This window comes from Aythya fuligula, chromosome 14 (assembly GCF_009819795.1).
Source record: "Aythya fuligula isolate bAytFul2 chromosome 14, bAytFul2.pri, whole genome shotgun sequence".
NCBI lineage: Eukaryota > Metazoa > Chordata > Aves > Anseriformes > Anatidae > Aythya > Aythya fuligula.
This window is the reverse complement of record NC_045572.1, coordinates 14,303,835-14,326,430: the sequence shown is the minus strand read 5'-3', so window position 1 is coordinate 14,326,430 and position 22,596 is coordinate 14,303,835. Positions and strand designations below refer to the sequence as shown.

General features: G+C 44.0%; 1 protein-coding gene across 2 annotated transcripts in view; it reads right to left on the bottom strand.

The window, feature by feature from the left end:
* The window catches only part of RNF130 (ring finger protein 130), a 52,547-nt gene extending 31,517 nt beyond the window's left edge, over positions 1-21,030 (bottom strand). Inside the window, exons 1-3 of one of the 2 annotated variants that reach the window (XM_032197249.1) lie at positions 20,848-20,921; positions 20,490-20,776; positions 10,798-10,992 (exon numbers count right to left, since the gene is read on the bottom strand). In XM_032197249.1, the coding sequence (XP_032053140.1) occupies positions 10,798-10,992; positions 20,490-20,776; positions 20,848-20,921 (556 nt within the window). Of the gene's footprint in view, positions 1-10,797; positions 10,993-20,489 lie in introns of both variants that reach the window. The other variant, XM_032197248.1, reaches the window with a different exon arrangement.
* Positions 21,031-22,596: the final 1,566 nt, after the last annotated feature.

The following is a 22,596-nucleotide window of genomic DNA, read 5'->3' as shown; positions in this document are numbered from 1 at the left end:
TGTGCAAAGCCTGCTCATCTGTTCTCTCCATCTGTTTGCTCCAGTTCACATTCCCTAGGAGAGGAACTGCACAATGCAAGAGACTGCAGCACCCAGATTCTGGCTTTAGAGTAGATTGGAGTTGCAGAGAAATTTGTGTGACAGTGAACAGAGAACATTAAAAAAAATATTCTTTGCATTAAAAGAGGATTTCAAGTCCTTTAATCAAAATTGTCTTCTTAAGAAGTTACTGTACCCAGAAAATGAAGGAGAAATGCCAGAAGAACAACATTGAAACTGATGGTACAAGGAGACAGGGTGACAGTCTCTAACAGCTAATTTTCCAAAGCGGGGGCTTCAGAGCTGTGTAAGTCATTTAAGCGTTACTTCATTACTCCTTTCCATTCACAAAGCTCAAAAGCTTTGAAGCGGCAACCCTGCACCAACACGATCTACTCAAACAAAATCACCAGCACACCAAAATTCACACAAAGCCCGCTGCAGACCGGCTCTCCACAGCCTCTTCTATTCAAGACTGTTAGAACCCAAACTCAGTTCAAGATTATTAATGAACTGCAAACCCCAGAAAACAGAATAAAATCCCACTGCCTGCTTTGTTTGAGAAGAAATCTATTTGGATTCTTGCTTGCCCAGCTGGGAAATGTCCTTGCCCAAGCCTGCAGCATTTAGGACAGGACAAAAGGCACCTTTCCTGCAACTTAAAGATCCTGTACGCAGATGCAGCACGTGTGCTCCTGCAACCCTCAAAGCCAGCCTACAGCCCAGATGCTGCAAGATCAACCAAGAACAGAGAACTTAATCCTGATTGATATTCTCCCCAGGCTTCACTTCTGTTCCTCACATCTGGTTCTGATAGCGAAGGAAGGGCAGAGGGACCGTTTTCCCCAGAGCACGCGTTCTGCTGTACTTCCCCAGTAGGTATTTATTTGGACCACTGAGTTATGTCAGTATCAAAGGATCTGTCAGAAGCACTCGATGCAGCATTCTGACATGATTTATAAAGCTGTCTGCGAGGCAGAGCTGACTCAGATCTGATGCTAGTCCAGTGCCGTCTGAATTAAAAGCTGAAGCCTCCACCTATTCCCTGCTGCCCAGGGGATGTGACAAGGCTGACAATCTGCCACACGTTTTATATAAGGCTCGGCACAAAGGGAACCTCTGGCGTCTCTGCGAAGCGATTTGCATTCCAAATGACTCAACTGGGAACAGCCAAAGTGCTACTGCCGCTTCTGACCCTGTGAGAGCCAAGGAGAACTGCAGAAAAAGAAAAATAAATCGTGCCTGTTTAACATACTGAAGCTCAGTGGAAACTGGGACTTGGTTCATCCATATTTCTGTCAGGGGCATCACCCTAAATAATTATAGCAAAAGCTCCCTGCTTGAGAAGAATTGGGGGCAGGAGGAGACACGGACTCGTTTATTTTAAGCACCTTGAAATCCTGCATTTCTGAAACCTAAGCAGAAAAAAATCCTCAGGTGAATAGCACAGTGTTTCTAAAAGTTAGAATATGGTCTTTATATATAAATTTTATGAGAAGAAATGCTCTCCTGAGCCAAGAGCAGCGTTCAGTGATAAGAAGCTGGAATGCTACCTAAAGCCAACGAACTGAGCACTCAACCAGAGACAATAAGCTAGGACAGACAGTAGACCTAAGATAAATATTGAATACTGACACCTGTACATATTATAAATCATTTGTTATCATCCACGCCCAGATAGCTGTTTTTAACTTGCAATTTTACTGCGTGCATGCTTATTAGGATAGTTACACAACTCTGTATGAAAAGGAAGTTGTGATTCATCATTGGAAGTGGGCAATATTACATTGGGACAGGAGAAGGATTAAATATCTGGGAGGACACTAAGACCACCAAGATGGGAAGAGCAGCAACAACCAGAAGTTTCCTGTAGTGCTCCTGAAGAAATTGCTTTGGCTCCCTCGCTAACCACACCTCCTGGCAACTCCAAAAGAGCAACTTTGGAAAGTCAATAAAGTCATCTCGAAGAAAGATTACTGGTCTCATCACTAGCAAATAGTTGTTCCCCCACTTTTTGTGTTGATTGTTGACTACCAAACGCTTCTCTGAAGCTCTAAATACAAACAACTGTGGCCAGGATACCAAGTTAAAGACAGGTGTGGTTCAGAAAGCAGACTTCAGACACCTTCCATCCACCTACTGTCCCTTGGAGGACACAGGCAATGGCAGCCTGACAAAATGCAACTAAGCAGCTGGTTTTGTTTTTTTTTTTCCTGGGCTTATGAACAGCCCAAGCAGCTGTCTGGTCAATGCTGGGGAAGAAGGGAGGCTGACAACTCCTCCTGGGCATCTGAGCTGCTGCCAGTGCCGCAGTGCTGCAACCAGCTCCTGGCAGACTGGAGGGCCAAGCCTGGAATCCCTCCTCCAGCACAGGAGGTACAGGACCACCTGTAAGAGGCACTGGCCTGCTTTGATTTGATAGAACAAGGTTTGCAGTGAACTGGGAATTAAATCAGGTGCTGGTAACAAAGGTGAGCGCTTTTCTAATGGCTGATATTTTCAGCTGAAGTCCTTGCATTTCCTTAGCCTTTGATTGCACTTGCTGATGCTTGTTGTAGACACAGCATGAAGCAGATAAACTGCACTCCTCTCACACTTGTAAAAGTATACTGTTCTCTTTCAAAAGCAGACAATTATTTAACAACCAAAGATTGTCATTACTTTACTCTGAAAAAATAAACTTAAAACAGATTTATTGGAATCTTTTTTTTTCCTGTTGGAAATTTCAGGGTACTTCCTTTAAAAAACACTCAAAATCTCCACTTCCCTAATAAAGGTAAGGAATAAGGCAGGCAGCTCCTTAAGGGCTGGATTTCAAGCATGATCCAGACACCAAAAACCAAATTGCAATGATGTAAGCATCGTAATAGTCTAATTGGAAATAAAACTGCTCATCTTCACAAACCATTACAATTCCATAATTAAGCATTTCTAAACATGTATGAGACAAACGTACAGGTGCCCAGGAAAGGGATCGATTCCATTACCATACCAGATTTCTTAGAATAACATTAAGCAGCAGTGAGACCACCACAAACAGCAGCTATGTTAGGGCTGATGGGAAATGCTTTTGTTCAAGTAATTTTGGAACTCTAATAACCCTTTGAAGTCATATTCACCAACAGCTTACAAAGTAAGGACATACTGGCACTCTAGTAAAGACCTATTGGACTGTTGAAGCCTACTGACCCACATGGAAAACACCATCACCATAGTCTAGTTTTCAGCTGTTGAGTAGTGAACATGTTAATGAACAGCTCCAAGACTCTCCTGTGAAGTGACCTTGCAGAGACAGGCACAAATTAAGAAACTTATAATCAAAGGAAGAATATAACTGCCTTTTACCCCAGGAGAAAGTCTCTTAAAACCAGTTTACAGGTTTGAAGGAGGCTCATTCCTTTCTATCATCAACAGAACAGGCTGGGAGAGGGAACTGTCAGAAGTCCTGAATTGCTTCAGAAGTCCTACTTACATAGGCAAGAAGGATGGTAATTGTGGAGATTAATGCAATTCTGACAACCTATTGGCCAACAGTGATGGAATTTGGGAAGCCACAAAACATCTATGAAGAAAAGAGGAGAGCACAAAGGAAGTGCTGCTGTTATTTATGAAGTTCTGGGACCGATTGGGAGTTCTGTGAAAACACCAGAAGACACCTGCACTGGAGGGAGCGGAGAGGAAGCTGTGTTAGGAACACCAAAATGCACACAGAAAGGGTGGTCATCTAACCATAAGGAACATTTTACTCCGCTAGAAATAAAAGGTATGCAAAATTAAGGAAAAGCAGAAACAAGGAGTCTGACTACAAGTCAGAAATTAAAGAAAAACAGACAGGAATGACAAATAAAGTTGACACAAGGGGGTATGTTGATATTCAGAAAGACCTCTCTGCTTATTTAAGGAGGATACTTCCAAGCTCAGGTGTTTAGCCATGTTAGAAAACAATCTAATGATAATGAAACCTGCACTGCCAGAAAAGGTGAGCTCAGGGAACTTTTCCAATATAAATTCCATAGTACTTAGCAACATTGGGGAACACACAAATTCTTCAGATATTTTAAAGTTTTAGTCAAATGCAAAATAGAAGTTCACTACAAAGTGAACTTTGTAAATTTGAAGATTAAGTCTTACATTCTAAACCAGGCTTTTGTAAAAGGATACGGTAAAAAGAGGAACCCTGGCAAATCTTCACAGCAATTAAAACAGGTCTGGCTGCACATATTTTTATTTTGATCTAATCAGAAAGTAAGCAAGAGCACATCCAAGCTGTCAACACAAGTGCAATCTCAAGGGTAAAATATGTTGTTTGAGATGTCCCAAATCAAATACTTCTGAAAACAAGGAAAAAAGCATAGTATTTGCCAATTACTTTGCCTAAGCAAGGCAAGAGCTTAATGCCAAGAATATGCATCAATTTTAAAACGAGGCTGAAGGTTTTTTTTTTTTTACAGCTTTTTTTTCTTCCTGATCCCTTTGCAACATTGAAGATGTCAACTTTTTGTATGTAAACATTTACTGTAGATGTCTATTTTTTGTAGTGTCAGACAGTAGAACGGATGTTACAACCCTACCATGAGAAAATTGTACATGACAGCAGTATATACTGCTACCTGAAAGTTACAGCCACTACCTACAAGTTCGGCTACCCCAAAACACTGAGTAGTTGTTTCCAGAAATTACAAGTCTCTTTGCTACACAGGCCTACGCAGAACAACCTGAAAAACAATCGCTTGAGGCTAAAACTTGAATTCCAACTGTCTGCAAGAGGACAAAAGAAGTAGATGTTCAAGTTTAGCGAGGGTCAGGCTTATATGAACTGCAAACGAAATACAGTCAAGTTGTACCCGCAGAACAGTCAAAGCTCTTCTTTGATTGCAGCAAAATGAGCTTCAGGGGATTTTACTCTGCCAGGGTAAGACAGGACACTGAACTATGTCATCTAAATATGCCTACGTGCACATCACTGTTTTGAAATGCACCATGCATTGCCATAGTGCCACCAGAAATGTGGATGTTCAGAGCTCTGCTCCTTGCAGAACAGCACACGATGAAGGCATGTGATTAGAAAACCAGGAACAGCAGGAGTAGCCTTCCAAAGATGGGTGTGACAGAATTAACTTCAAAACAAAGATTAATGCCTAATCAGATTCTTGTTGTGCTAGCCTGTAACACATTAAATAATTAAATCCATTGGCAATAAATAACAATCATCGTGTAAGCAGGAACAAGCTCTCCAAATGCTCACCCTCCTTTGTTAAACAAGGAACTGTGCTTTGGTACAATGCTGTTGTCATACTTCTACACCAGCTTCATAATCTACTGAGTCTAGGAGCCCAAAACAGGAGAGCTAAACAGCAAGATCAGTTGAGGAAACTGTTGGGCCATGTTTAGAATTCAGCTGACACACTATTTCATAACCCAGTTGCTCTGTTCTGACACTCGGTGAGATGTTTCTTAAGGACAAATCTGCATAAAATCAAAACAAGTAGTCATTGCTAAATCATCCCGTCCCATTCACAAGTCCAAACCACGCTGACACGTGTGAGATGGTGGAGCTCTGCCGCTGCATTTCCTCCAGCTTAACAACAAGCTGAGTCTGAACGTGTCTCTGCTGCACCCAGCGCACCCTGAGTGTCCCCCAAAAGCAATACAGCATTAGGATGTAGAAGAAAGACATTACTTTGACTTTGCTACAGATCATTTCCTCTCCATCAACCTCAGATAGCACCTTTTCACCTTCTGTTTTAAGTCTGATGACACTGAGCACTATTAAAAGAATTAAGATCCTTCTACTGAGCTACCAGATGTCCCCAGAAGACATCCTGCAAAAGATACTGCTTACTTGAAAACTGTTTCCTTCAGGAATAGTGTGCAAAAACTGTAACCTTAGATCTGGATTTAACACCTAAACACTGATTAGCGTCACATTTTTGATTTTTAAAAAGTAATACTGTAATGTAACGTATTACTGTTCATTTTGCAATTTAAGATGTGTTTGGATTTTGATAACTAGAACTCTACTCTTGCATTTTGTAACGTCAGCAGGTGCTGGTAGGTGGCTTCTGTTTTGCCATTTCTGGATAGCAGTTTCCATTCCCACCAGTGTGTGTGGAACTAAGAAACCCAGGGATTTCTAATGAGAGCAGTCTGCCATGGTCTGGTGTTTTCTTCCATCTACAGACAACTTCAGCACAGACCCATCAATCTGGACAGTGTTTCCAAACAAACCCAGCAAAGCCCCCAAAACACATGGTAACAGAAGCTTACACAAGGACACTACAAAGTGTTTTTACAACTTCGTTAGAAGCACATTGTGTAAATCTATGAGTAAGTTTGATTCCACGGAATCCATGGATTTAGGGAATTACTCTGCTGCGGGAGCATGGTCTTTAGCTAAGAAAAAAATGTAATTACTTACAGTCACTAACAGTCCCACGGGCCTTTTCAGAGCCACAGAACTAATTATCCTTTCAGCTGGCTAAGGAAAAACGAGCCTAACTCCTGTTATTTCAGCTGTGGATGAGGTACCTAACATGCAGGAACACAGGGAAGAGGAAGTTCTGCAAAGCGTTGAGCTTTGTGAAGGGTTTTCCCTGGCTTGCCTCTACGGGACAATTGTTTCCTTAAGGCTCAGAATCCATGCTCCAAACACACTTCTCTCTGCGTCCTGCTACGTGTCAGACAACTCCATTTACTACCACCTGACACACTTTCCTGATGAATACACCTACAAGAAATGCAGCGAGAAACAGATTAGCTATAACTCTGTTGACACTCGTTCCCAACATTTTCAATTAGCAAACAAGCAAATTCACAACATAAGATGATCAGAGATACACCAACTATGGTCATACTATTGAAGATTGTTTTTCCTCTTTTTAAAAGCTTCAACTTCCATGAGTCACCTTTCCTTCCTTTTCACTAATATTCCAGGTAAGTTAATAGTGAAGAACAAAACTGCACACAATAAAATCAGTTTTGAGCTGTGGATTAAAGCACGTCTCAGGAATCCAGGGGAAGTTTTGCAGTGGATTTGGTATAGAACTTAAATTCTTAAGCACACTCAGGCAAAATGATCTGCAAAGCACCCTGCCAAGGTTTTTGTGTATCAGTGTAGCTTGCAGTTGCACCAAGAGGCAGATTGGGAGTTAAAGGTCAGCAGCACAGATTTGCAGCACACAGTAAGGGTGGCACAGCCCAGGAAAGCAGCAAACCACACAGCTGCCAGCCCTGCAGCACCTTCCACCCAGACCAGGGACCAGCCATCAGATGGCAACAGCTCCCGATGACTTCCTGCCCCTCCTGTCTCTGACCTAGTGACCTAAAATAATTCACGTAAAATGCATTCGGTTTTGTCACAGTTTGAAATGAGTACGTGTCTTGCCTCCTGCACCAGTGGTTTGTCTCTGATGTTTTGTTTTAAAAGCAAACACAAGGCAATGAGAAATCTTCCACTTGAAAGAAAACAGTTCTTGGAAGCCAGTGGTATCGGGTAGGTCTCCCGCAGCACTGAAGGAGGAAAAAGTCACCTTCTGTACACATCACTAAAAAAAACACTAAGAAAACTAACACATGGCTTCTTCAGAAGAGCAATAAAGATTTATCTTGATGTCTGCAACTTGTGCCAAAGGCTTGAAAAGATTTAGCAACGTCAGGTAAATTCTCTGACCAAGGTTTTGTATTAGAAATTGTTTAAGTACTTAAAGAAATTTCTTCAGTGCTGATAACTCTGCTTTTTGGAACCCAGCAACTTTATTTTGATGATAAAGATTCATTTATATTTTTGTTCACATTTGTTCCATAAATTCTAAATATCTTTATTTTAGGGGCTTCTTTGGTTCATATTCTTTTCTATAAATCCAAATAAAAATCTAGATTTTAAGACAGTTCAATATAAAAATCTAACTATTCTGTATTTAATAAGACCGTCTCCACCACATAAAAAAATAGAAAGAACTAAAATGCTGTTTTACCTGCACTTCCTTCCTATTCCCATAATTGATTATAAAGGAGACAGCTACTAAATATTTTCTCCACCACACAGGCTTTTTACATTAGACAATATTTGTTCTGCTTTAACAGAAGTAGAAAGCAAAACCACCCATAAAACTGCCTTCCTGCCAGTGATATCATAGTCTAACATAACCTATGCTGGGAAAAGATGTCCTTCATTTAGGGTGATAGAGGACATCTGCAAGAATATGTAAAATATGTTTATTCTGTATGTGCATAGAAATACATACGAGAATATGTAGATAGAAAAGAATGTTGCAAATAAGATTAGCAGAAATGTACACAAAGTGTTTCACCAATTCCTTTAGGTCAATACCTATTTTAAAATTAACTTGAAGTTGAAGGGACAGAGACTTAGTGGGCTGGACTACCACATAAGAAAAAGCAAGTTTTGATACTAGCAGTAAAAACTGTTCATTTAATATGAACAGAGATGAAGGACTGACTCAAGAGTGACAGCTGTTAGGTGGCCACCAGAAGGAATTTATATTCTGTTAAGCACAGACAAATTTCCACAACATCAGAATTTTCAAATGTGTGTTCAAGCATAAAATAACTTGGAAAAAAAATATTAATTCCACGTGTGAGATCTGCTTACTGAGCTTTTTTTTTTTTTTTAAATAGGGAATCACCCCGCTGCAGGTTCAAGATGAGCAACATGCCTAAATCTATGTAATGTTTTAATTACTTTTAGCACAGACATTGCCAAAACTGGTGACTGAAATTCATGTAAAGGTCAAGGCAGGAAAGCACAGTTCAGAGTATGCATTATCAGCACTTGCTGTTTCCCCCTCTGCTTCACCAGGCAGACAAGAGTCCTAAGGTTGTGCAAGTAACAGTACAAAAACTACAGCGCAGATACAAAGCCTATTCCTACCTGTTTGTACAAGGGAAATGTGATGACCAGGTTCACGACTGCCTAAAGACTCTTACAAAAGGGCACTGTGAAGAATGCATGTTTTAAAGAACAGCAGAACAGCACTAGTCACTGCATGGAAATCAGACAAGCTTGTTGGCTGACCTTCATTTTATATCAATTTAATTTAACACACTTAACTTCAAGAGCAGCAGAATACACATGGTCAACTCCTCCTGACCTTCAGGAACAGAAAATGCCCGGTTGACAGATGATGTTGTCATTCACCACCTCAAAAGCATACATACATCAGTGGTAAAACTGATAAAACAGAAGAAGGAAGATCTGAGAAGGCCATGACTGTGTGTCAGTACTCTGCACAACATTTGTTTGGACAGACTCATCATTCCAGCACAGGTTCATGAATTGACACTGTGCTTGGAATAGCAATCATGGGGTTAATGGAATGGTGGATGCCAAACCTTCGCTGTGCTGAAGTTAACACCAAAGGACCAGTCTGCATCTCCCACAGCTGCAGTTCTTACCTCGAGCAAACAGGAAGCTATTTAAGGGAAGCCCAGCAAAACACAGATTGCTAAACAGACCTCTGACATTATCAGAACAATCAAAACAAGAACCGTGGAGTGGCACTCCTCTTTATTATAGCAGATAATAAATATTATTATATTATTTTGCTAGAACATTGGGCTTTTTGCCTGCAGATTAGTTGCAGAAGCATCTAAGGAAGGGTACCTAAGAAAAACAGCTTCAACAGGCTTAGGATTGCTAAATGCAGGTCTAAATTTCCCTGGAAAATTTCTGTGGTGTACAGAATTGGGAAGGTCGGACTCCACTAAATCAGAAGATGTCACAAGACATTTCCATTAAGCGATGTCTAGTGAGAAGAAGGGGAGAAGCAACCATAGCACTTTAGTAGAAGAATTCCATTCTAATTGTGACAATATGCAGAGAAATAACTAGGAAATTCCAGTTTCTAAGCAACCCCTGGTGCTTAAAGAAAGAGAACTGAAATGAAAACCTCTATAAAAAAGCTACCAGCAGTACAGCCATCAAATACAGAAATAGGCCTTTTCTGATTAAGCTGAATAATTCCAAAGTGAGAACATCTTCTAGAAAAATTAAAAGTGTAGTTAGCAGAACTGAGAAAAATAATTTTTAACCACGGAATTTTATTTTTTAAAGTCTGAGAGTCCCACCAGCTGTAGTTATTCACTAGTCACAGCAAACTTGGACATGGATAACCTTATAAAAGGGAAGTCAGTAGAAACCTCAACTTTCAGCATTGCTCTAGACCAGCAATAGTCTAATTGTAGACTGCTTAATACAGGGCAATTGCTCTCTGAATTGTTGAGTACCATATGAGAATAAACAAAGATGCATTGTAGAAAGACAAACCTCTGTCAGCTGTCATAAAAACGCAAGCAAACCCAGATTCTGATATAACTTAATATTTGGAAGTCCCCACCATAAACAGCCAGTTGGAAACATGCTACTGCAACAATTCTTCAGTTGCACATGCTTTGTAGAATGCTAGACCTGCTGCTATATTACATTAGCTTCTCATCTCAGCTAGGTTTGAAACACCTGTAAGATCTTTGAAGTCAGCTATTTCCTCAAGCCAAAACACCCATATCCTCTCTACAGAAGAAAATGTTCCTTATTGGATAAAGTGTACACTAAAGCTAAGTAACTTCTTTCAGAGTTATTGGCTTATTTCACTATATTGCATACATGTAAACATCATTAGAGAACAGGCTGTTTCAAATAGCATCATCTGTGTACTGCCAAGAGCACTTTAGCAATGGTTTATGTGGCAAAAGAGTACTCAGGCAAAAAAGAATTATAGTGAAAGATTGCATTTTATTTACCTTGATGAGTCATCGTGACAGGTTCTTCACTGGATATATTGTTGTAAATGACCACAGCTGTAGCATTATGTGAAGCTGCTCGCAGTATTTTCTCCCTAAACGTACAGTTTCCTCGCTGTAGTAAAGCAATCCACTGCTTGGTGTTGGGTGGAACTTGGAAACGTGTTCGAGGGTCACAGCCCAGGCGATCTGCAACTGAAATTGGAGACACGTTTAGACAAACAGCACTTTGTTAGAACATCCAAAAAGAAAAATAATTCAGAAAAACTTGAAGCTAGTTTTTGTTATGCGCTAGGAAGCTACTGCCCTCTGGTTAATAACGCCTAAAGCTAATTGCATTCTTAAGGCAAAAAAGTCTTCTTTAGAAGCTCAATCTCTACCGCTGAAAGCTGTCACTATATGCCCAAGAATTAGGCTCAGTAACACAAGCTATTTTTAACTCTAGTGCAGCTAGAACAGTGAATTTACATCTGAATCAATACCTGCCTACAGGCTGAAAAACACTAGAATATGGTTCATATGCTATAGGCATTTACCAAACAGCTCTTTATTAGTCATTCTGGGTAGGGTAATGTGTTTTTTTGTTGTTGTTTTAATGCAGTCATAAACATCACTGCAGTGGAAAGTATAACTAAACAAAGGAGGCTGTGAACACGAGGGTTCAGAGCAGTTATCTGCCATGTGCAGGCTACTGTAAAAGAGGACGACAGTAAGAGCTGATGTTGTAAAAACCCCGCAGCGACATCGGCTTTTTACACATGCACATTTTGTCTACAGGGAAGAGCATTCAAATTTACGAGGAAACAAATGGTTTTGCAAACACGACGCACTCCAGTTGTTAGCTAAAGAGGTATCGATGCTGCAAAGGAAAAGTAATAGAAACGGCAAACGCCAGACATATCTAATTTCAACAGTATGCAAAGCTTTTTTTTATTTTTTTTTTGTCCTTTTTGATGCTGTAACGTATCCTGGAGTAACCAAAACCCACACGGATCCGCGTATGAGGTGTACAAAATGCAACGTGGAAGATGGCCTCACAGTGCAGCATCTGAAACTGCTGAAAGGTGTTTCTGTTTGCACAAGTGCTGACATGCACTTCAGTCTGACACAAGGGTGGCATTAAGGAATTTTTAGAAATTCGGAGCCCACAGCAACTTATAACACACGTATTTACCCTGTCAAGTGTCATGTCATCTCTGGCTGCTACAGATGGTTGGGATAAGGAGTTTTTTCAAGACACAAACAATTTATCTACATAATAGTTCTGAAAACTGTTGCAGTTCCTAAGAGATACAAATGAAGAGTCCCAAAATTTCCTTTTAAAGAAACGAGTTGGTCAGCTCAGACTAGGGAATTTCAGCACGAGGCCTACCACAAAAGCATCCAGTTTAAGGTATTAGCTGGAAACAAACCAGAAGGCATTTTTAAGTGCTTTCAGCTTAACAAAGCTCGGGTTAAAACATTTGACAGAGAGGATTTAAACAGCCCAGCAGTCTTGTCTGAAACAGGCTTTTCTCTGCTTACTCAAAGAAAATTAGCGCAGATGAATCTCTATCACATCAGTCACACAGGAAATGGTTTCATCTCTTCATCTGGGCACGACAGGCCTCTCCCCGCCCGCTGAAGGAGGGTGGGCAGCCAGATATAAGCAAATATTTCTTATAATCAGTTTTCAGGATTGTATTAAAGACATTTCAAGCACAGAAGGCTACCTGCTGTATTTTTATACTTGTAGGGTTTTTAAGTTTTTTGTTCCTCCCCTCATGTTTTTATATGTTTGCATTTTCCCTGGGATCAGGGAACTGAAATATAGATTCTTGAGGCCAAATTTTAGAGTGTTTTCCCTCGTTACTCTGACGTTATTACTTCAATCCCTTTGGAAACTGCTGACTAGCACTGATCCCACAGAGTTGTTCTGGAGCACCAGGAACAGCAAGGATCACAGGTGCATGCTCACCGCCACTGCAGTCCTTAACACAAGACAACAAGGCATTTTTTAAGAGGAATCGTAGTCCTTTTTGAAAATGCAACAGAACCACAACATGGCACATGCACAACCAACCTGCATTAAGATAAAAGCCCTTCCCTGTTTCATGCATGCTTCTGACTCGTTCAGAGCATTTCCACTTACAAATGAGAGGGGAAGCATCAGCAAACTACCACAGGAAGTTTTGCAAGCCTCGAAAGCTCAAAAAAAAGAAAAAAATAATCACATTCTTCTCCAGTGAAAACACTTTCAAGATTCTCAGGTGTGAAACAGCCTTTGAAAGCTACCTTTCACTAAGTGGTCATCTTCCACAGAACCTCCTCAGGCTGCTAAAATTAACCCTGAATGCAGATACTGCAGCCAGAAATTGTGTAATAAACGTGAAGGAAGAGCAGGAACCCTACGGATTATGCACATGGACTGAACGTGATGGCTTCAGTGCAGTCAAAGCTAAAATTCAGAGTGGTAACAAAAATGGTCCCAAAATCTAGATTATGGGTTATTAACTAGAGTGGAAAATCAAAAGCGATAAAAGGGAAAAGGCATCTAGAAAAGGGAGGTGGCATTCTGAGAAGCCTGTTGTACAATCTGGGTTTATAAAGCTTATGTAGGCACCTCTAAACTCCAAATTTCAAGCCACATAAATTGAAACACTGTCAGGGAAAGCAGTAAGAGATAAAAACAGCATCTGTGGGAAATGTAGCACACATTTTCTACTACAGTAGAGATCAAAGCTGTGGACAGAGCTACAAAATGTTACTGGACCAACAGGATTAGGATTCAAGATATCCCAACACACGAGTTTTCCAGGTGCAGACCAACAACCACCACGACACAAACAGCACATTATCACTGATGAGGTGATTCGGTACATCCTGATGAAGATTTAACTGTCAATATTACTTTAGCACCAAGCAACAAAAATGTTACTAAAAATCTTGTTTTTATAAGCCTGAACAGAGGAACTACAAGTCACTTGAGATTTAACGCAAAGTTATAACCCACTTTTCTTTACATTAGCATCCTATTTACATCACACGGATGTTAAGTAAACTGTTTGCTTTTAACCAAATAAAATTCAGGAACAATAGTGAAGAGTCTGGTTGGTTTTTTTTGCTCATTTTTTCAATACACTTAACACACTCCATAAAGAGGCCAAGTCTTATAGGCATGCTCAGCCTTCCACCATAGCCAGCTGGCTACAATAAAACATCTGCTGTACACCTAACCTGCCAGGCACATCAATTTGCATTGTAAGGGACAGATAAATGAACGGTGTCAGCAGGAATCCTCATTGATAGCTCCCCATTACCCTGTCATCTGCACTCAGTTGTCCAAAGTCCAGTAGGGATCTAGAAGACTGGGACTTGCAAATATTACCTGGATGATGTCCACGCCAGAATGAAAAGCGCCTTCACATTAAATTAGAGTTATTCTAAGACAAATCGCTCATACATAAAAAGATACGATCAGAAGTCACTCATGCAACATTATAATTGCAGAAGAAGTAGGAAAACTGCTTCCTGTATGCTTATAGGCACGCTGCTGTTCTAGCTAATTTGAAATATAAGTTATTTACTCCGCCTTTCCTTTCTTTGTGTCTGCCTATGTACCAAGAACATGTTGGCAAAGAGATAATTTTCTGTTAAAAGTGGTAACCTGCTGGGTTAAAGAGCAATGTTCAATTTTCTTGCAAGTACCTCCCTTCCTACTGTAATGTAAGCCCCACCACCACCGAGGAGCCTCTTTACAGAAGAATCAGCTGGGATTTCGGAACCCACAAGTCCGGCTGCACGTTTGTTCCAGCTTTAGGAGAACTTCAATTTCCTCTTGCACAACACACAAGACTGCTCAACTTGCATATAATTGTTTCTCCTTATTTTTATTTTATTTTTTTTTAAAGTTCAAGAGCCCTTCCCACTGTACTATTTGTGACAGCACTTCAGGGATTCATGTGAAAGAAGTTGATATCGCAATAGATCCAACCAGGCTTCCTCAGCTGCTGGAGTTGACTGAAGTTTACACCCGAACAACAACTGCTTTCCTCCTCATCTTTCCCAATTGCTCACCAGGTCCTTCAGCTTCCTTCTCTAAGGGGAACAGCCCATTTTGTGGTAGCCAAAATGAAATTAACAGGTCAGCTGTCAGGGCAATAAAGGCTTTGTCAGAGCTAAGTACACACCTGCCTGAATGCAGACTCCGTTCTCTTCTACCTCTGAGCCCTGACTGGGTTTGCTTTCCCTCCTGTGTGGGGTGTTCATGCCGCTCTTGCACTGCCCAGCACACAGCTGTGATGGCCCACTTCAAAAAGAAATGCCATTATTGTGCTGGTGTCTGTTATCAAGACTTTGCTCCCTTTCCACAGGGCATCTTGAGCATTAACTATTTTATATCATGCTTTTATTCATTTTTTTTTTAATGGTAAGGTACCTTGATTGCATCTCAGCTAACGCTCTGTTCTCTCAGGCCAGCATCAGTCGCCAGAGCTGGTCTCGGCTACACGTACAGAAATTGTTTCACAGTCTGACCTTCAGTCGCTGTAATACAATAGGTGGAGAGGCACCATCGATATCTGGGGGGAGCACATCCGAAGACTCCCTGGGAAAGAAGGCAGCCTGCAGAAGATGCAATCCCACGCAGGGCACCTGACTGCAGAACAGACCCGTGCAACACGATTACGTTCCCAATAAACAAAAAGGATAAAGTTTCCAGAAAGGGAATTCAGCTGGGAAATTTATAAGAGCAGCACAGCAGCATCGATTCTTTCCTATTTGAAGGAAGGCTCCTCGTACTTGCTATCCAATTACGGCTTAATAGCACACCTGTAACACACATTTTCTCCAATACATTGGTGCTTGTGTTATTATCAGTATAGCCCTTACTCAAGCCAGTTATAATTCCTGCTTTTAAGAAGTTGCATTAATGAGTTAAACGTGGCAGCATTTTATTTTCAAGAGCTATTGCAGGCAATTGCTTTGACTAAAGTTGGCTTTACCACCAGGAGAAACTCTTTGCACAAGAGGCAATCTGGTTTCAGGGAAGAAGTTAAACAAAGGAAAGTCAGTGAGCTGAGTCCTGTAATAGTTAAGATTTAATCTCGTTAGCTCAGTAAGTATACTACAATTGCAGCTATAAACTGCAATATAAAGACCACTTTTCTTATCAGTTAATGACTACTAATTAAGCTGGATACTGAGATGCGTGGTAAAGGATGCATGCACGGCACACACTTTTCCCTCCACAAATCCATGCTTCTTGATGCATTTGCTGGTTCTGTTTTCTTACGGCCTGATGTTTGGTATTCTGGGCAGGAGGGAACACGCACTTCAGCCTGGATATCACCAAAAGCTCCGCAGTCACCAGCAAAGTGTCATTTTAGACCTTCTGCAGCTAAAACCTGTTCACATCACACATTTATAAAGTGTCAGTGCTACCGAATGCTATAGTACCACGCACAAGCTATACCTCCAACCCTACCCTCATGCCACAATTTGTTCCCTACCTCCACCTTTTCCTAAGGTGTTTTTTTCTCCTTTCTAAAGAGCTGTCCCTGTCCCTGGGAACATGAACGAGGGCCCAGGAGCTCTCGCAGAGCATCACCCACCCTGTGTGCATCCCATCCCATCCCATCCCCTGCCACCATTTCATTTCCATCTGTCCCACCTCTGTGACCCCCCGGCCTCCCCACCCAGCACCCAACAAACCTTGTCTCCCACCATCACACCCAAGCCCCCAGCTTCCCATCTACAGGAAAAATCAGAGCAACCCTGAGCCAGCAGCCACAGGAGAGCCCTAAGCACGGCGAACATTTCAGAGGGAGCTAATCCACAAAGCGCAGCAGTTTCTACCCAGAATCAAAGGCGGTTTTCCATGACCTCTGGCTCAACTCGAGATAGTGAGAGGAAGGCCCTGGCCAGGCCCCGTGCAAACAGCAGGCAGAACGCCCACGCATGCACCTAAGGTGAGAGTTTGGGGTGAAATATCTCATTTACCACAAAAATAACCAAATAAGGGACTGAATGAGAAGTGCTCAGTAACCTTACTGACACAAACCTGACCCACGCTGTCAGAAAAGCTGCGTTTATTTGGCTGTTAGGATGCACTTTGCTATTAAGCTCCCATGCAGGATGAGAGGAACAGTTTTTGATACTCCGCGAGCACCCAGATCCGGAAGCTGTGTAAAAATGCCTTCCAGTAAGCAATCGTTTGAGTCACAACACAAGACAAAGAGGTCAGGGGAAGTAAGAAGAGGACCTAGAGGTGGAAGGACTGAAGAAAACTCAAAAGGAACTCATCTGGTACCGAGCATTTAGCACCTGGAGAGATGTGCACACACAGAGGAGCTGCACGCACACCCCACAGCCAGCTGCGACAGACAGACTGCTCAAGCTCCACTTTTACAAGCAGCCGTGGAATTACTGCCCTATCACTTACACAGCAGCACTGCTTTTGAAAGCCAGTATCAATTTCATATGAGGGTCTATAAAAAGTCCAGGGAAGCTGTGCTTTGATACACGCATTGACATGGCAAGGTTGAACCGAAGAGATTCTGCTAAAGAAACAGAAGTGACTGAATTTGTTCTGTGCTGAAATTTAAATGATGGGTAAGCACAAGGGACTGACAACTTCAAAAATAATCAGATTGTGGGCATATTCAAGAACACAAGTTAACAAGCAACACTACAGTGTGACACCTAACATCCCAGGCTGTGCTACTACAAATGTGTACGCTCAGCTGCAGAGCACTGACCCTAATCCAGTAAACTCATGAACTAGTAAATTCATCTACTTCCCTGCAAGCAAGGAATAAAGGATCTTAATGCAGCATGTGAAACGTGACTTTGAAGATGTTTCAGCTCTAACGCAGATAACCCAATCCAGCGGTCTGTGAATGGGTCAGTTCCTGACTCCAATGCAGTTTCAAAGCCAAGCTATCCCCAACCAGTTGCAGCGGGCTTTTCTTCTCAGGATGCAGATCTGGGGATCCAGCAGATCATTTACTGCTCTAGCTGCAGAGGCTGGCACTAGCTACTTGTATTAAGAGCTATTAAGGAAAAAAAAAAAAAGCTTGCAAACAAGTGCTACAGCAATATAAACCGGCTGATAAAAAGGCATTAGAGCAATCACTGACAGCAGAACAGCACAGTCTTATCAAAGCCAGATATAATAAAACAGAAGAATGAAATCACGACTCTTAAGCATTCAAGAGCATCTTAACTAAGAACATAACATACTCCAGATTTTCCTGCTACACAAAATATTTTAAAACCGCATGAAGTGTGTCTGGCAGAATTAAAACAAAATGCCTCGTATCTAACCATCTATACAGAACACTTCAGAAGGATTTTAGAGGAAGGCAACAACAGCAGCATTTGCTTTAACTATCTCCTGTTGACAAACAGAAGGAGAGAACTGAACCTCCCCAACAAAGTTTTAATGACTGCAGCATGTCAAAACTGCAGTAATTCAGGCCTGCAGTTTCCCGATTCCTGCTGTGCTTTCTCACTGAAATTATTCATCGCCATATACTTCAGCAGCAAGGTATAAAAATACTCCTTACAGGGTGCTGAGTTATTTGGCTCTCCCCTCACCATTAGCTTCTGGTGAAGAAGCTGTCAGCCCCTCTGTGCTTTAATCTCACTTTAGTGAAGACTGTGTGTTGGAAGAGATCAGAAACAGCTACGGAAGCAAATTAAAAAGTCATCAGTATCAAAAGTTTTTCCTTGACAAATAATGCAGCTATGAAAAGAAACGACACCCTGCACGTATCAAAACACAACAGCCTTAACCCTAAGCCCCTCACCCCAAATACCTCTTGCAATAACTGGCGGGTGCCCAGCCTCCTTTAATGCACGATTTGGGGTGTCTGAGGTACACCAGGAAGCAGCAGATGAAGGAAAGACGGAGCCTACCTGGCGAGAGCTGACCGAAAACATCCCTAAAGGTAAGATCTGAAGTATGAATGAAAGTCCTTTTGCAGGAGGCTTGCTCAAAGATCTGTTTCTTCACTCTGCCCCCACAAAGGTGCTATTTAAATATATTCTAATTAACACTTTGTAACGCTAATGAAATAGAGCTTCAATGAAACCAGCAAGCATGTGCAGATGCACAGCCTGCTCACATACACCAGTAGCAGGTACAAAGCTGCCTAGCAGGAGGTATTTGGCTCTGAAGAAGCATCAAAACATTTTCCTGATCTTAAGATTTGGTAAATTCTCAGGAGGTTTTAATAATACAGTAGTTATTGACGCTTCAGGAAAAAAAAAAAGACAAAACAAAAACAAACCCTCTTAATATTCACCGCTTGCAGCCTAGTTTTAATTGATTATATTATTTAATGCATTATTCAGAGCTTTACTGCTCAGAAGACAGGTTGGGACCACTGTGATCCATCAAGCGGTCCATTTCTTGAAGATGGCAGCTCAGATAGTGTCAGCAAGGGGGTTTAAAATAAGATACTATTAAAAATCACATCATCGTGACTGAATGCCTCATTTCAGAGGCAAAACCAAGATAACACCCTCACCAGGTTAAGCTAGCAGTCTCTATAAAACCTAACATTTCTCAGAAAACAACAAATGGACAACAGCTTCACTTAATAAAAATAAGACTGGGAAGCACAACACAGCGTTCAGCACTATAAACTTGAGCACGTTTTGGACTGGACACGAGAGCAACAGCCTGATGGCTCCAGTCATTCCCAGTCTTGATGGACAGCTTAAAAAGCATTTTTGAGAAGCGTTCACTCAATAACTATGACTCCATGCAGCTGCAAAAGCTTAAGGCCTTCCAGATGCACATCCATCGCAGTGAGCGCCGTGCAGCTGCTCTGAAATTCACGGTACTGCTGTAACCAAATGCTGCGAGCCATCTCCACTGACTCTTTGTAGCTTTGAAATAAACCCTACATCCCTCCATACGACCAGCCTACTCAGAGTAAACCCATTACGCTTTGTCGAGCTGTTATTAAAGCCAGATCATGGATTTTTTTTCCCTCTTTTTCCCCCGTGGGCAACTTCTCCCTGCTCTTTTCCCAGAGCTGTCTAGGAAAGTCTGCAAAGCTCAGACAAAGGCCAACAGCCTCGCCGACGAGTGAGAAGAGACCGAGGTGGGCAGAAATGGGAGCAGATGGTCTGGCAAGGAGTGGGGACCCCTGGCAGCATCGGGGACCCCTGGCAGAACTAGTGGGGACCCCAGCAGAGGCAGTGACCCCCGGGCAGCATCAGGGACCCTCAACAGGAGCAATGGGGACGCCTGAGCAGCATCATGGACCCCTGGAAGAAGTAGTAGGGGCCCCTAGCCAAGGCAGGGACCCCTGGGCAGCATCAGGGACCCCAGACAGGAGCAATGGGAACCCCCAGCAGCATTGGGGACCCCAGACAGGCGCAGCGGGGACCCCTGAGCACCATCAGAGACCCCTGACAAGTGCAGTGGGGATCCCCAGCAGAGGCAGGGACCCCCAAGCAGCATCAGGGACCCCTGACAGGAGCAGTGGGGACCCCCAGCAGCAATGGGGACCCTCGATAGGAGCAGCGAGGACCCCCAGCACCATCGATGACCCCTGATAAGCACAGTGGGGACCCCCAGCAGCATCAGGGACCCCCGACAAGTACAGGGGGGACCCCCATGACCACCGGGGACCCCCAGCATGGGCATGACCCCCCCACCATCTCTCTCCCCACCCCCTCCTCCCGCAGCCCATTACCTCCGTTGATGGGCACGGGAGCCACCAGCAGGCCCTTGACCTCCACCTTGGGGGAATCCTGCCCGTAGCGGCCTCGGTCGATGCGGAGCAGCGTGGGGCCGCCCCGCTCGGGGCTCAGCACCGTCACGTTGATGAGGGCGGTGTAATAAGCCTGGCTGGCGTTATCGGCTCCGGCCGGCCACAGCCAGCAGTGCCACAGCAGCAGCAGCAGCACCGACGAGCCGCCGGGCGGGGGCCGCCGGCCCCGCCGCGGCTTCATCATCGCCTCAGGGGGAACCCAAGCGGCCCTCACGGCTGGCTCGGGGCCGGGCCCCCCGCTCCTGTAGGGCACGGGGGGGGCACAGCGAGGCGCCTTAGCCCATCTGCCGGCCCGGGGAGGGAGCCGGAGCGAAAGGAGGCAGCGGGAGGGGGGGGAGGAGAGCGCGGGCTCATGCCATGGGAGGAGCCAGGGAGGTGGCGGCGGGTCCCGTAAGGCTGAGGGGATATTTTGGGGCTGTTTGGGGGGGTTTAGGGGCGAGCCCCGCTCCGCCGGCCCCGCAGCTCAGGGCGCCGCGCTCATGCCTCCGCCGCCGGGGGTGAAGAGGAGGAGAAGGAGGCGGCTTTCAGCAGGCAGGGTGTCGGGTTAGTGAGGCGGGCGGCTCGCCCCGCTGCTGGCCCCGCCGCCTGCCCCGGCCCGCGGCTGCCGCCCCATTGCCCGGCCCCGCTCCGCTCCGCGCCCGCCCCGCTCCGCGCCCGGCGCCCCGACTGCAGCCCGGCACCGGCCGCACTGCGCACGCGCGCTACGCCCCGCCCGGCGCCACGAGGGCGAGGGGAGGGGCATACGTAAACCACGCCCCCTCCCTCTATCTCAGATGGAGGGTGGGTGGGGCTACGGGCGGGGTGACGTCACGCGGGCTGTGAGGGGCTGTAGGGGCTGCCCCCGGCTCCTCAGCGCCGCTGCCCGGCCTCGGAGCGGTCAGAAATAAGCACGGGGAGGCTTAAAAGCACGCGTGGGTGGGAGGGGGAGATGGAGGTGTGAAGGGCTGTGGGCAGCTCGGCCTCAGCCTGCGACTGCCCCTTGGCCAGCACGGAGTTCCTTGGTTTTGCTGTGCTGAAATGGGGAGGCCGCACCCGCGCTGAAATAAACGCAAATCGCGTGAAACGGTGAAAAGCAGGACCTGAGGAATCGATCTCTTTGCTTACAAAGGCTTTGAGCCTCTTCATGACCAGAAAAGTAATGAAATAGTGTGACGGCCTGCTCTGCTTTCGAAAGGCAAATTATCTGGGTATTTATGGCAAGGAAAAGTACCGCAGGGTTGTGGGTTTGGATATTTTCTAAATTTCCAAACGAGTAACTGTGCTGTGCTGCTGTTCTTCGGAGATACTGTCTCCCTGGTGACTTCCCCAGCTGCTCTGCGAGGCCCTCTGATAAGCATTGTGCTTAACCTAAGCATCTTCTCAAACTGTTCTCTGGGAAGGTTTTGCGGCTTATCCACTCGTGATGCACCTAGTCACGTGTATGTACGATAACACACTAAAAGCACATTCCATATATATCACATTTAGCTGCAATTGTGGGTCTAAGCCTTCCCTCAGAGAGCCCCATGTCGTTCTCAAGGAAGGCAGGAGGCTTTGCAAGCCCGTCTCTGAGCAGAGGGGAGCTGCGGGGTCTGCCAAAGGCATGTAGCTTGTGGTGCTGAGATGCTGTCTATGAAAAGCTCCACAGAAATGTCAATACAATCCAGGAAATGTTTCTGAAGCATCAGCTGAATGTTCTGTTTCTGCTTCTTTTTTTTTTCTCTCTTTTTTTTTTTTTTTCTGTTCTTGGTAAACGCTGGGTGAGGAACCAAAGGCCAGTAATGGCCCCTCAACGTTTCACCAAGCCTTTCACCCCCAGATGGAGGAGCAACGGGAGGGCAAGAGTCAGGACAAACTGATACTGCTCCGTGCAGACCACGGTCCCAAGCCGCCATTCCTGCAGAGCAGACAGTAGTTTGATTTTTCAGCACTATGAGCTCTACATCCAACCTCCCCACTTCCCTTTTCTAATCACAAGAAAGGGCTGCTCTGTGTCCTGCTTTGTCCCATTTTGTGCAGCCTGTGCTTCTGCCCCACACAACCTGCATGG